The sequence below is a fragment of the Schistocerca piceifrons genome, chromosome 4 (assembly GCF_021461385.2).
Source record: "Schistocerca piceifrons isolate TAMUIC-IGC-003096 chromosome 4, iqSchPice1.1, whole genome shotgun sequence".
In the NCBI taxonomy this organism is placed as follows: Eukaryota; Metazoa; Arthropoda; class Insecta; order Orthoptera; family Acrididae; genus Schistocerca; species Schistocerca piceifrons.
In genome coordinates this window covers 222,934,084-222,947,292 of record NC_060141.1, presented here as the reverse complement: position 1 = coordinate 222,947,292, position 13,209 = coordinate 222,934,084, and the positions used below count along the sequence as shown (strand labels likewise).

General features: G+C 37.4%; 1 protein-coding gene across 1 annotated transcript in view; it reads right to left on the bottom strand.

Moving 5' to 3' along the window:
* The window catches only part of LOC124796463, a 279,228-nt gene that overhangs the window by 222,859 nt on the left and 43,160 nt on the right, over positions 1-13,209 (bottom strand). The window contains exon 2 of the mRNA XM_047260686.1: positions 12,926-13,072. Within this exon, the coding sequence (XP_047116642.1) occupies positions 12,926-13,072 (147 nt within the window). The remainder of the gene's footprint in view (positions 1-12,925; positions 13,073-13,209) is intronic.

Genomic DNA, 13,209 nt, shown 5'->3' with positions numbered 1-13,209 from the left:
AGAGATCACAAAAAATCCCAATGGGTGGTGTTCGGTTATTCAGATCATTCAAAATTTGACTGGTGAAAGCATATATGGCATTTTCTGTTGAAAAACCTTTCTGGAAACCAAACTGACATTTTGTTAGTACTTCATTTTTACAGATATGTGAAGCTACTCTTGAATACATTACTTTCTCAAAAATTTTGGATAAAGCTGTTAGAAGGGAGATTGGACGGTAATTGTTGACATCAGATCTATCCCCCTTTTTATGCAAAGGTATAACAATAGCATATTTCAGTCTATCAGGGAAAATGCCCTGTTCCAGAGAGCTATTACACAGGTGGCTGAGAATCTTACTTATCTGTTGAGAACAAGCTTTTAGTATTTTGCTGGAAATGCCATCAATTCCATGTGAGTTTTTGCTTTTAAGCAAGTTTATTATTTTCCTAATTTCAGAGGGAGAAGTGGGTGAGATTTCAATTGTATCAAATTGCATAGCTATGGCCTCTTCCATTAACAGCCTAGCATCTTCTAATGAACACCTGGATCCTGCTATATCCACAACATTTAGAAAATGATTATTAAAAATATTTTCAACTTCTGACTTTTTGTTCGTAAAGCTTTCATTCAATTTGATGGTAATACTGTCTTCCTCTGCTCTCGGTTGACCTGTTTCTCTTTTAATAATATTCCAAATTGTTTTAATTTTATTATCAGAGTTGCTGATTTCAGACATGATACACATACTCCTGGATTTTTTAATAACTTTTCTTAATATAACACAGTAGTTTTTATAATTTTTGATAGTTTCTGGGTCACTACTCTTTCTTGCTGTCAGATACATTTCCCTTTTCCGGTTACAAGATATTTTAATACCCTTAGTAAGCCATGGTTTGTTACAAGGTTTCTTACGAGTATATTTAACTATTTTCTTGGGGAAGCAGTTTTCAAATGCATTTACAAAAATGTCATGAAATAAATTATATTTTAAATTGGCATCAGGTTCACGGTACACCTCATCCCAGTCTAACTGCTGTAGGCTTTCCTGAAATTTGCAATTGTTAAATCGTTGACTGAACGTACTACTTTGGAGGACTGTTTAGTATTGCTGAATGGAGCTATGTCATATATTGTAACTAGCTGTGCACCATTATCAGAAAGACCATTCTCAACAGGCTGAGCATTTATCTGGTTAAACTTATCTTGGTCTATAAAGAAGTTATCTATCAGTGAGCTGCTATCCTTTACCACCCGAGTAGGAAAATCAATAACGGGTGTCAAATTGAAAGAACCGAGTAATACTTCAAGGTCATTTTTCCTATTACCCTCTTTCAGAGAATCTACATTGAAGTCCCCACAAATAATAATTTGCTTCCCCCTGTCTGACAGATAGCACAACAAGGAGTCCAAATTTTTCAGAACTAGATGAAAATTTCCTGATGGGGACCTTTATACAGTTACAATTATAAATGTGCCTTTATTTAATTTAAGCTCACAAGCACATGCTTCTATATGTTTCTCTACACACAACTTTTTTGTTTCTATACTTTTTGCACAATGATAACTTTTGACATATATGGCAACTCCTCCTTTCTCCATATTTTCTCTCATTACATGTGCAGAGAGCTTATAACCACTTACATTTACCTTATCCATATCAGTAACAATGTGATGCTCAGACAGGCATAGTATATCTATTTCATTGTCAGCTTCTAAATCTTCTAAACAAACCAGAAGCTCATCTACTTTATTCTTTAAACTCCCAATATTTTGATGAAATATACTTACATTATTTTTAATTATACTTTTATGGGAACCTTTCCTTATTCTAACATTTGCAGTACTCTCCTGTCTGAGTTTCTCATTGTGCTTAGGCCTAGTTCCTATACCAGTGGTCACATGGTGTTCAGAGAGGCAGATTATGTCAGCTGGGTTGGGTGACTTTAATTCATCAATGCAATTACCTAGGACTGAGATACAACTTGGTGGAGATAAAATTTCTGGTGATTGGTGAAAATTTATAATTGGTAGCTGTGATTGGTGATCCAATGTGCTAGAATTGTGCTGTATAATTTCTTTCCTAAACTGAAGATTTGTTTCAATCCTGACCTCTCGTAGAACTTGACATCTTTCTGTCTTACCTATCCTAAAAAAGGTGCTGCTCCAACACCTGTAACCACTGGTATTTTACCATTCATGGCAGTGCCTCCCCCCCTTAAATTTCCTGCTATTACCCCAGCCAGTTTCCCCTTCCCTTTCCTGTTGAGATGTAGGCCGTGCCTGGTATAGTCCCACCTACTGAGATAATCAACAGGAACCACACCAATATGAGCCCCCGCACCCGACCCAAGCAGCCATTCCAACTCCAAATTAACTCTCCCAACAGAAGAGTCCAAATGAGGCCGGTCATGGCGTCTCAGGACAGATACAAATTCAACATTGGTGTGTCTCGATGCCGACGCAATCTTTACCAGGTCACACTCTATACTGTACCCAGGATCTCTGTCGATGCTGTTCCCTGGCCCTCCCACAATAACCACGGTGTCTTCCCTGGTAAATCCTTTACAGAGTGAACCTAAATCCTCTGTCACCTGATCCAGACTAGCACTAGGTTTGAAAAAATTTGTGACCTGGTATTCTGGTCCTAATTCCTCCTGCAGAAGTTGGCCTACACCTCTGGCCTGAGAACTGCCTAACAAAAAAACTTTCTTCCTTTTCGATGACTTTCCTACATTCTTTTTCAATTTCCTATTGAAAGTTTGTTGTGTCCTGTCTACACCTACCTCTGCTACCCTATTATTTACCAATGGCAGATAATGTTTGCGAACTGATCTCTAATACCAAGGACTTCACAACAGTGTCAAGACATAAGATTACACACACACACACACACACACACACACACACACACACACACACACACACACACTGAACACCACTGTCACTTGGGCTACTGTCTAGAATTGAATCATAAAATTCATATGATGCTAACATTTCACTAGGAAAATAGGATGAAGGGGGTTAGATGAGTTATTAAGTGTCAAGTTCTTATATTTTTTATGTCAAGGGAGGTCAAATCCTACTATCAGGAGGAATTTCAAGGAATACACTGCAAAAAATGCATAGTGAGAGGAGAATGACTTAATGTGGGGAAGAAAACTGGTTAAGAAAAATAGATAGCTGGAGATGAACAATCACAATACCATTATGATTGTGTTGGTCTTAACACACACTTCTTTCAGCACTTCTAGAAAATAGAAAGTATGGGAAACATGGATCTGTAAAGGAAAAAGCTGCCTTGTGGTGAGATTAGTATCTATGTAGCAGCTTCATCCAGGCATAGTGATTTCAATGGGAAAATAAATGTGGGAGATAAGGGAAAAACAATAAATGTAGTGTTAAAGGGAATATTATAACACTATATTAAGTTAAGAGACATAGCTGAGAAGAAACTGAAGGGTAGGAAAATTAATGCAGTGCTGTTGCCAGCGAACAGACAGCCCAAAGGCTTTCTCAGCCTAATAAAAAGAATCATGTTACCTTAAAGTACTATATAAGTGTTGGGCACTCGAAGTTGAAGAGGTATCACAGAGACTGCAAGCCTGATTTTTATGTTTACTGTATATATATAAATTGCATACTTTACTTACTTTCATTCTGTTAAGTCATATGGGATCATATTCTGGAGTAATTGGGCAAACTGAGCAAAAGTTTTTAGTGTGCAAAGGCATGTAATAAGACTCATTCATAGTGTAAATGCAAGAACATCATGCAGAAACCTATTCAAGGAACTTTGTATTCTAACCACTGCTTCCCAGTGTATTTATTCCTTAATGAAATTTGTTCAAAGTAATATATCTCCATTTCCAACCTATAGCTAGTATCAATACTAGGAATAAGAAAAATCTGCATAAAGACCTAAAATCACTTACCATGGTCCAAAAAGGGGTTCAATATTCAGGAACACACATTTTCAATAAATTGCCAGCAACCATTAAAAACTTGGTTACAGATAAAGCACAGTTTAAACAGAGTTTGATAGACTTTTTGACAGACAACTCCCTATACTCTATAGATGAATATCTTAACGGGGACTGTCAGACCAGCTTAAGTAAAACTGTCTGTTAGATTTCAGTTTTAACAGCACTTGGTCACAATAGACAAAATAAGGTATTTTGTTTATGATTAATTTATTAAAAGAGCATAATTGTGTTTTATTGTGACAGTGTTTCTGTTGTGTAAATATTAGCAGTTCTATTTTACTGTAATTTATTCACCTATTTTGACAATCTCCTGACAAATGACCAGGGTAGTGAGTATTGTATTCATATGTTTTATGTTTTTTATGTTATACTTTCTGACTTGTTCCACACTTACAAGAATCATCTCATGTTTGGGTATATGAAATGAAAACCAAATCTAATCTAACCTAAGGTTTTACTGCGACAGCTGAAGACTATCAGAGGGCATTCTGCAAATGGTTCACCATATATAGCCTGCTGCTGGCTACTCCCTCAGAGAGTGCCGAAAACACAAGTCTTTGGTGCATTTAAAGTATTAACCAGACAGCTTATTACAAAGTGGTGACTGCTTGCAGCACACACATGCCTCTCAAGGTCACAGGTCAGTAGGGAACAATGAGTTAAGGCACTGGAATGGTTTTTGGAGCCATTGACGAAAGGCTGCAGCTCCTGTCATTGGGATGTGGTCGGTGCAGCTGTGAAGAGTAGTGATCACTGCTTGGGTCAGTTAAAGGACTGACCCACCTGCTCACTGATTATCCCCTCACGCCAGCCTCTGACAGAGTCGACAGCAGGATGTGTCATTTTTTTCACCTGACGGAGAGTTGTGAGTGCCAGTGTCTAGTGTAAAATTAAAGGGCCAATTGAATTCTTGTTCAGCGATTCACCCAGTAAAACTAATGCTTTAATTTAGTGTAGTGATCTGGGTCAGGTTAATGATAGTAATTACAGCACTGGTAAATATTGTCTATGCGAAGGGTCCCATTTGGTCACACTGACGTCCTTCTCACAGTGAAATTAAAAACCGTAAAAATTAATGGCCAGAATATTGAGGGAAAATTGTACTTAGGCTGGGGAATTATTTTATAAAATGTTGTACAGAGGTAGCCCTGCTAGGCACCATTCATTAAAAAAAATTATTCCTGTTTATTTAGTGTCCTAATTGTACTGTTTGCGTGTTTTTTGTTGTTGTTATTTACTGGAGTCGAGAAGGGCCCTGTTTTCTTTGAGGGCAGCTGATTCCCAAATCATACTCTTGAGGAGGCAGCTGTAATGCAGTAACTTTGTCAGACACAAAATGTGCTTGTCAAGGCTACAGCATCTGTCCAGACCAGTCCTCACCACAAAGGAAGTGAGAGTGTTAAAATTAATCCTTTAATTCTGATCACAGGTTTGGACTCCAAATAAAATTTCATGTAAACTGATATCTAAATCAGACAGTTCATTAATTGATTAATAAGTCATCAAATATAATTACTGATTTGACACTACTAAATTAATTTTCCCAACTCCACAGACAGTAATAAGGATACTGTCTACATAGAGGGCTGTTGGTTGAAGGGGGCATGACAAATTTAACATTCCCTGTTTAACTAAAATAGAAAACACAAATGATAGCACAATCTAGATCAGTTTTTGGACATTGCTTAGAATCATTGTTGAAGCCATGCAGAGGTGGAGGCATACAGAGTTCTCCCAAGTTCTGAGACTTTGTGCCAGTTCTGTTCGATGAAGGTGCACCTTAGCCTATTGACCAGTCTTTAAATAACCTTGGGAGCAGCTCTCCAGCCCATTCTGTTGCAAATTATACAGGTGCCAACACTCCAAGGCTTTGTGTATGGCAGTTACCTGCATTTAGTGGCCAGTGATTCCCATTACCTTGGAAACAGCCTAGGTTAGTCACCTGCGAACCACTCGTAATGTTTAGAGTTACTAAGCACATTGTTACAATGATTGTGACTGTACTATTGCTACATCTGCACCACAAGATACTGGTGCTGCAGATCGGCAGGTAGCATGGTAAGCTGTTTTGGGACCCCTGTTACTGTTATCATAAGCATGACCAATGCTTACTTTCTTCTGTAATTGTGATACCCATTATTTTATTTATGTGCTCTCTCTGGGGACTGGTCTTTATTCTGTAGATGGTTTTCTTGTGTGAACTTGTGTACTCTCAACTTGCCATACAGCATATCCATTGCTTGCCCAGTGGCTACATTCTGTGAATGATAATTTATGGAAACTTGTGACGGGGCTAACTCTCATTCATATTTGTTTTTGAATATGTGTTTCTTCTGATTATTCTGACTTTCGTCATCTGTAGCTACCCTACTGCCTCTTTTGTGATCAATTCCTTACCAGACAATGAAACAACTGCTGTAAGAAATGAAGTTCAATGCCTGTGACAAAAGATATGCAGATGAGTGATCTGTTAGGGAACAACTTCAGTCAGAGCTTTTTTGCTAATTTGCTACAGTTATATCCATCAACAACAAAAGGCTGCAATTGTATTCCATTTCTGTCCATGCAGGACACATCTTTTACACTGCCTTACTGGAGCCATTGTGATGAAAAGCAGGGTCATCAGTGAAGCACAACTCTTAGAAGTGGAAGCATGTTTATTACTGGCTGTCTGAACAAGAACTGACTCCTGGGTGGATGGTCCAGCAATTTATACAAACACCAAATATTTTGGAATATACACACATAATATATTTCAAGAACCTTCCAGAAATTATAAATACTAAATAACAATTAACTGTTGGAGGTGTCTTTTGAACTTGTGACACACAACATCAGCCAGCAATGGTAACCACTGCACTACACTGCGTGCACCAAAGCTTGAGGCTAAGTCTTAGTGTGTCTAAAAGAGCTTTTTGATTTTTTGAAGTAATCTAAAATTTTCCTTCAGTAATTCCAATGTCTGTACCTTTGCCATTTTGTTTGGACAAAACACTTAGAAGTCAATGGAACTAAATGCAGTTTCTGTTTGTATAGAGTTGGATGTGTGTGTGTTTTTTGTTAAGATAATGAGGATGGTAAGCTAGGAATCTGGTGGATGCCGATATTTAGCAGGAGAACCAACTACAAGGCCTGAATTCATCAGTTTTTCTCAATGGACAATAGAGGTAACTGCATAGCCCTTCTGTTCTTGTTGTTACTTTCAAATGGCACACTGTGATTTGGAAGTAATAAATATTGATTTTGATATGGGCTTTGAACTTGATAACACTTTAGAGAGTAAAATTTTCAGTCGTAATGTTAGGGAAAATCACAAACAAATTGAGCAGGTGAAACAGATTAAGACACTGTATGAGCATTATTGAGATCACCAAAAACCAATTTCTTGCTTACTGAGATTTCTCCAAGCATGACCAACAGGTGTGAAGTACATCGAGGCCTTCAGTTGTAACTGTGGTAGGGAAAAAATAAGCCATCTGGTAGGAAAATTCTGTTTGGGGATCATGAACAATACAGGTATGGAAACATTAACCACCAGTTGAAAAATGTGCCTGTCAGAGAACAAAATGCAAATATGCTCCTCTTTAAAATACTGTGGAATAAGTGCGAAATCAGCTGCATGAGTCTTCCTTCTGCCTTCCTCACCACAATTTTAGCATGCAAACAAATTCATACTCTTAACACAGAATATTTTCAATCATTTTCCCACATCTGTGGGCTGAGAATGACGTGGCAGCTGGTCGGTACCATTGGGCCTTCATGGCCTGTTTGGGCAGAGTTTTTTTTAGTTTTAGTTTTTTAGTGAAACCTTCATAACGGCATCTCCCTCTCACTGCACTGTCTATATATGTCCCTCTCCCAGTGTCGCATGTTTTTTCTCCAACTGGCACTGTCTCCTGTCTGTCTGTTCCACTGTCAAAAGTCTTCATCCATTTCTCTCGTTCATCCACACCACTGTCTCCTTCTCCATGATTGTGCCCCACTGCCAATGTCTCTGACCCATTCTTCTTCTCTCCCATTGCCTCTGCCTCTTTCTTTCTCACTAACAGTCTGCTGTCCTTCTCTTCAACAACCATTGTCTCCTCTCCACATATGCCCTCGGGGATGGAATGGTGTGGGGGTTTCAATTCCTAGAGCAGTCAACTTTAACATGTGAGTATATGGGATGGGGAAACATGATCAAATTTTTTTGTTTTAAATTTTGTTGGTCTAGATGGGTCCACACACTCCCCAAACCTAAGTATGGGCTTAACTCATCTTTTTCATTTCCATTGTCTCCTCTCTCTTTGGCTCCCACTGCAATTTTCTTCATATAGCTCTCTTTCTCTTTCATGTCCACTTTCTCTCTCTGGCCATCACTGTCTCCTCTCTCTTCCTGTCTGTCTGGCAATGTCTCCCCTCTCTTCCACTGCCACTGTCTCTCTGCTACTCTCTTTCAGCACAAAATAGTGTGAATATGTTCACATGACAAAATTTTTGGTGAGAAACATAGAATCGAGATTGTGATAGCTGGTTACCCTTTTTCTGTCAGTCTTTTAAAGAGGAGCATATTCACCTTTTTGTTCTCCAGTAGTAGCATTTTTCAACTGCTCCCCTTTTTCTTCCTGCCACAGAAGGATGTCTTACATAAAAAGAATTTCATAAGTCAGTAGAGTTTTGACAGCTTCTTTATATACTTCTACACATTTACATACTTTGATATGTACAAACAAGAAATAAGTAAGCATAAAATAACTCTGTCTGAGCAGGTCTGGGAAGGGCCAACATATCGACTGACTGCCACGTCATTCTCAGCCGATATGGATCACTGGATGTGGATATGGAGAGGCATGTGGTCAGCACACCATTCACCAGGACATTGTCAGTTTTTGTGATCAGAGCCACTACTTCTCAGCCAAATAACTCCTCAATTGGTCTCACAAAGGCTTAGTGCTCTCCCCTTGCCAACGGCACTCAGCAGACGTAGACTGTCACCCATCCAAGTGCTAGCCAAGCCCAACAGCGCTTACCTTCAGTGATCTGACAGGAACTGGTGTCACAACTGCAGCAAGGCTGTTGGCAAGTATAATATAAATAATATAAGGTTAACACAACATCATCTCCCATCAAATTCAAGTTCCCTTCATAATACTTTACATAACAGTGTACAACATTTTAGGCTACACCTACAGTATAGCAAAAAATGTGGTGTTTTATTTTCATGTACAAAGAATGTAATATGACAAAATAAATTTTTGTAAGGTGCTTACAATGCCAGGACCACCATTCATTGTCGAAAAAAGGCAATTCAGAATCCTTGCAATGGCCTCAGAATTACCCCAGAACTCTTGGCAAATGTTACATTGGTTAAAACCATATTTATTCCTCAGACCACATATTTCATGCATATTATATGTGCATAAATATGGTAACTTTGAATTTCTGGATCTCGGTAATGGCTAATGATATCAAAAAAATTTCTAAGTTCCCTAGAATATCATCATAAGAATAGGTGGTGAAAATTTCTACAATTTGTCATGAACAGAAATAATACAAGTGGCCATCCCCACATTTAGTACTTTTGGTACCTGAACATCATGGTTTTTGGGGCTTTCTCAGGAACTGCCCGTGAACAAATGGTGCTTTTATAAGCTGCCTAAGATCTGTCCTAGACCACACCTAGTGCAGAAGAATATAAACGTGACAAAGTCATACAAATGTTTGTTTCACATATAAGCAGAAAAGCTATATCCATGTGCAAAAATTGCTCCTGGATATCTGATGATGGATAAATTCTGAAATGCATCATATGAGCAATAATGTCATTTTTTTTTCCTGATGGTTGACTTTTACCATTGTGATCCAGTCAGTGTGTATGCAGAACTACTGATTATTATAATGCAGAGAACCACCAACATCCTCAATTTGCTTGGTCTAATGTTTAAATTTTGACCCTGTGCTGTAGGAGAGCTACATTATGCCCTTTCTTCTGATGTGTATACAAATGGACACTAGGCCAAGGGTTAAAACATTTGACCTTTTATCTCTGTAATTAACGGAACCCACATATGACTCCCTGAAAAATCACATTTTTTTGCGGGGCTTTTTGTAACATGGTGGTCCATGCACTGTCATGCATGTGCAGATAAGGCTCCACTGAGTAGACATTATCTGAATGAGTGTCATTATTTCAGGATCATTGAGGAAACTAAATGTTACTGTTGGAGAGAAATTTATGTTCCAGAGCACTGACAACAGGTGGTTGCTAAAGTTTTGTAAGTATTTCCTATCATACAGATGGAAAAAAACACTTCAAAACAGATTATCCCCTGAGACTACCTTTAGAATGCAGTGAATGGCATATACTATATGTAGTACATATATGCTTTTCAAGAAAGGAGAGTCAATAAAACAGTTTTATAAGCAGCCAATTAACATTATACTGGATTTTGAAAAAACAGATTTGAGACCACAGTCCTGGGCAAGTATACACAAGTTGTGCTTTCACGGCTAAATAAATTCTAATACTAGAACTTTATTGGCCTGCTGTGCATCATACCTCCAATCTACCATCCATCTGACAGAAATCTGCATTATGAACACCCAACCATGATGCTAGGCAAGGCTTGCCAGGGTACAGAGGCATTACAAATATCACCTTGGAGAAAGTGATACAGATCAAGGGCATACAAAGCTTAAGAATTTTATTGTAATACTGTACAAGTTGACTGTGTATCTCCCTTTAGTTTGAGTTGTGTATGATCTCACTGGGAATTTACACAACCTTTGTAACTCATAAGTTATAATTATGTTGCAGAAAAATAAATCAAAAGCTTTACAGAAACCATGTGCTGGCTCATTATTCAGATAAGGGTGTTGGCAAATATGTTGAGTTATACAGGTTAATTCTTACAAAAAAGGAAAAACAGCAACCAACTCCTTATATTCCACAGAAGAATTTCTATTATTGTAAAGCATAAAAGGTGGCAATTAGGAGTTGTTAACTCGCATCTGTGTATTTAAAAAAATATATATTAGGTCTTCAACTTTGCTTCTGCCATTTTTTCTCGAAGTTCAAAACTTCATTGTGAAAAACCTACAAAAAATTTACTATTAAAAGTATTGGTCATTGCTGACCCCTGCTTTCTCCTAGCTTTAGGGCAGCATATGAATCCCGCAGTGTATAAACTGGGCATCTTTAGAGAGGAGCCATGAATCGATTTTGCACTTGTTCACATGACTGCAAGTCCTAGTCATCTAGGCCATATGCCATACATCGAGAAAGGTGGTAGTGAAAGGGAGGAATATCTAGAGAATACAGAAGGTGGGGTAGAAATTCCCATTTCAACATTTCCAAGTATGGTTTGATGGGATTTTTGACTTGGGGTCGTGCACTGTCTTGCTGTATTGTCTATCACTGTATTGTGGCTGTTTGTCTTTCAGTGATTAGCTCAAACTCATCAATTACTTTCTATAACAATCTCCTGTGATTGTTCCTGTCAGTTGCTGTAGCATCAAAAGCTTTCTCTCTTTCACAACCATGATGGTCTTCAAAGTCAAAATCACTGTTCTTGAAGCATGGAAACCATTTTCAGCAAAGTTCTGTCACTAACAGGCATCTCATCATAGGTCTTACTTAGCTTTTAATGAGCCTCAGCTGCAGATTTCTTCATATCAAAGCAGAAAATTATAACCTCCCGCAGATCATGAGAATAGGGCTCATAAGTTGACATATTCAGCCGAGAATAACTTTAAGATGCAATAAAAAACTGACTAATATTTTGATGGCATTATGTTCTCAAATGCCTAAGCTTACTTGCGCCATTACTTTCCATGAATGCTGTCTACAGCAAAATGGCAGGAGCAGAGTTGTAGACCTAATAATATTATTAACAATAACAATAATTTGCAATGGCTAATTTCATACCATTATGAATTACCATGCAACTTATTCATGGAACACGAAACTAACTAAGCAGCCAACCATTGTTAGTACTACCATTTATTAAAAACAAATAGTGCCAGTAATGATATTGCACCAACATATTCATATCCAGATGGGTATTCATGTTTAAAACTTCATTTAACTTATGCTGTACATATGATGTTCACTTCTTTTGCTGTGGCAAAAGCCAACATCAACTGCACACCACAAGGTACATCTAATTTTAAACGTGCACTGACATCTGGGAAAGCATTTGTGAACTTGAAACCAATACTGATGCTACACATTTTAAATAAATAATACTATTAATTTAACTTTTTTGTAATAATTCACTTTTGTTTTTACATAACCCTAGTCCCACCATGACAATTTCCAACAAAACATCATAGTGACATATATACTTTCATAAAAATGAATTTAAAATATTACATAGGAGTGACAACAATGGAAAGTGGGAAACCTTCAGAAATACAATAAAACGAAAGGAAAATACACACACTTCAGAGAAGAAAACTGATAACCATAGTGTTATATAAAAACAATATGAAAAAAGGAGGCTTTTTAACGCAATGATTCTTGCAAGATGCCTAGATCTAAATAAAAGATATAGCCTACTGATACTACAAGAGAACTCCTCCAAATGAACCTCATCACTTCAGTGAATATCACTGACAAGCATGTGCAAGAGGTATATTTGCAGCAGTTCATTAATACAGCAGCAGCAAAATTTTCACAAATTAGGCTCAAGATTATTCATTACAGTAACCTTAATAGAACTTCTTCACTAATAGTTGATATTTTTATGCAGCTAGCTGTAAAGAATAAGAGGTGTATTACTATTGCTGGTCACAATAATAATAACCTGATAGATCAGTAGTACCATTCAGTAACACACAAGAGAATTTTATTTTAAGAGATTATACAGATATGTTCTTGATAATTAATAACAATAAAAATGCAAACTGAAATTGCACCACATTAACTCCAACACTTCCAAATGTTACAATCTTATTTTGAAGTTGAGTTTTTTCTTTACCTGAGTTTCTGCACTGATAATTCGAGCTATCTTGAAAGTTGCATCAAATTTCCTATTAATTGTAGGCAGTGCAAAAGCTGATATATTCTTGATGTATGGATCATTGACATCAGCTTTTGTGAGACCTCCTGGAAGAGGTGTAGTAGGCTGCAAAATAAAATAAATTTCAATAAAAGTGTCAGACCCAGAACAGATTATGTATACAATGTTTTGCTGAACAGTAATGCTTCTGATTTTATAATGTGGAAACTCAAAGCTTTTTAAGTAAAACAAACTTTATTAAC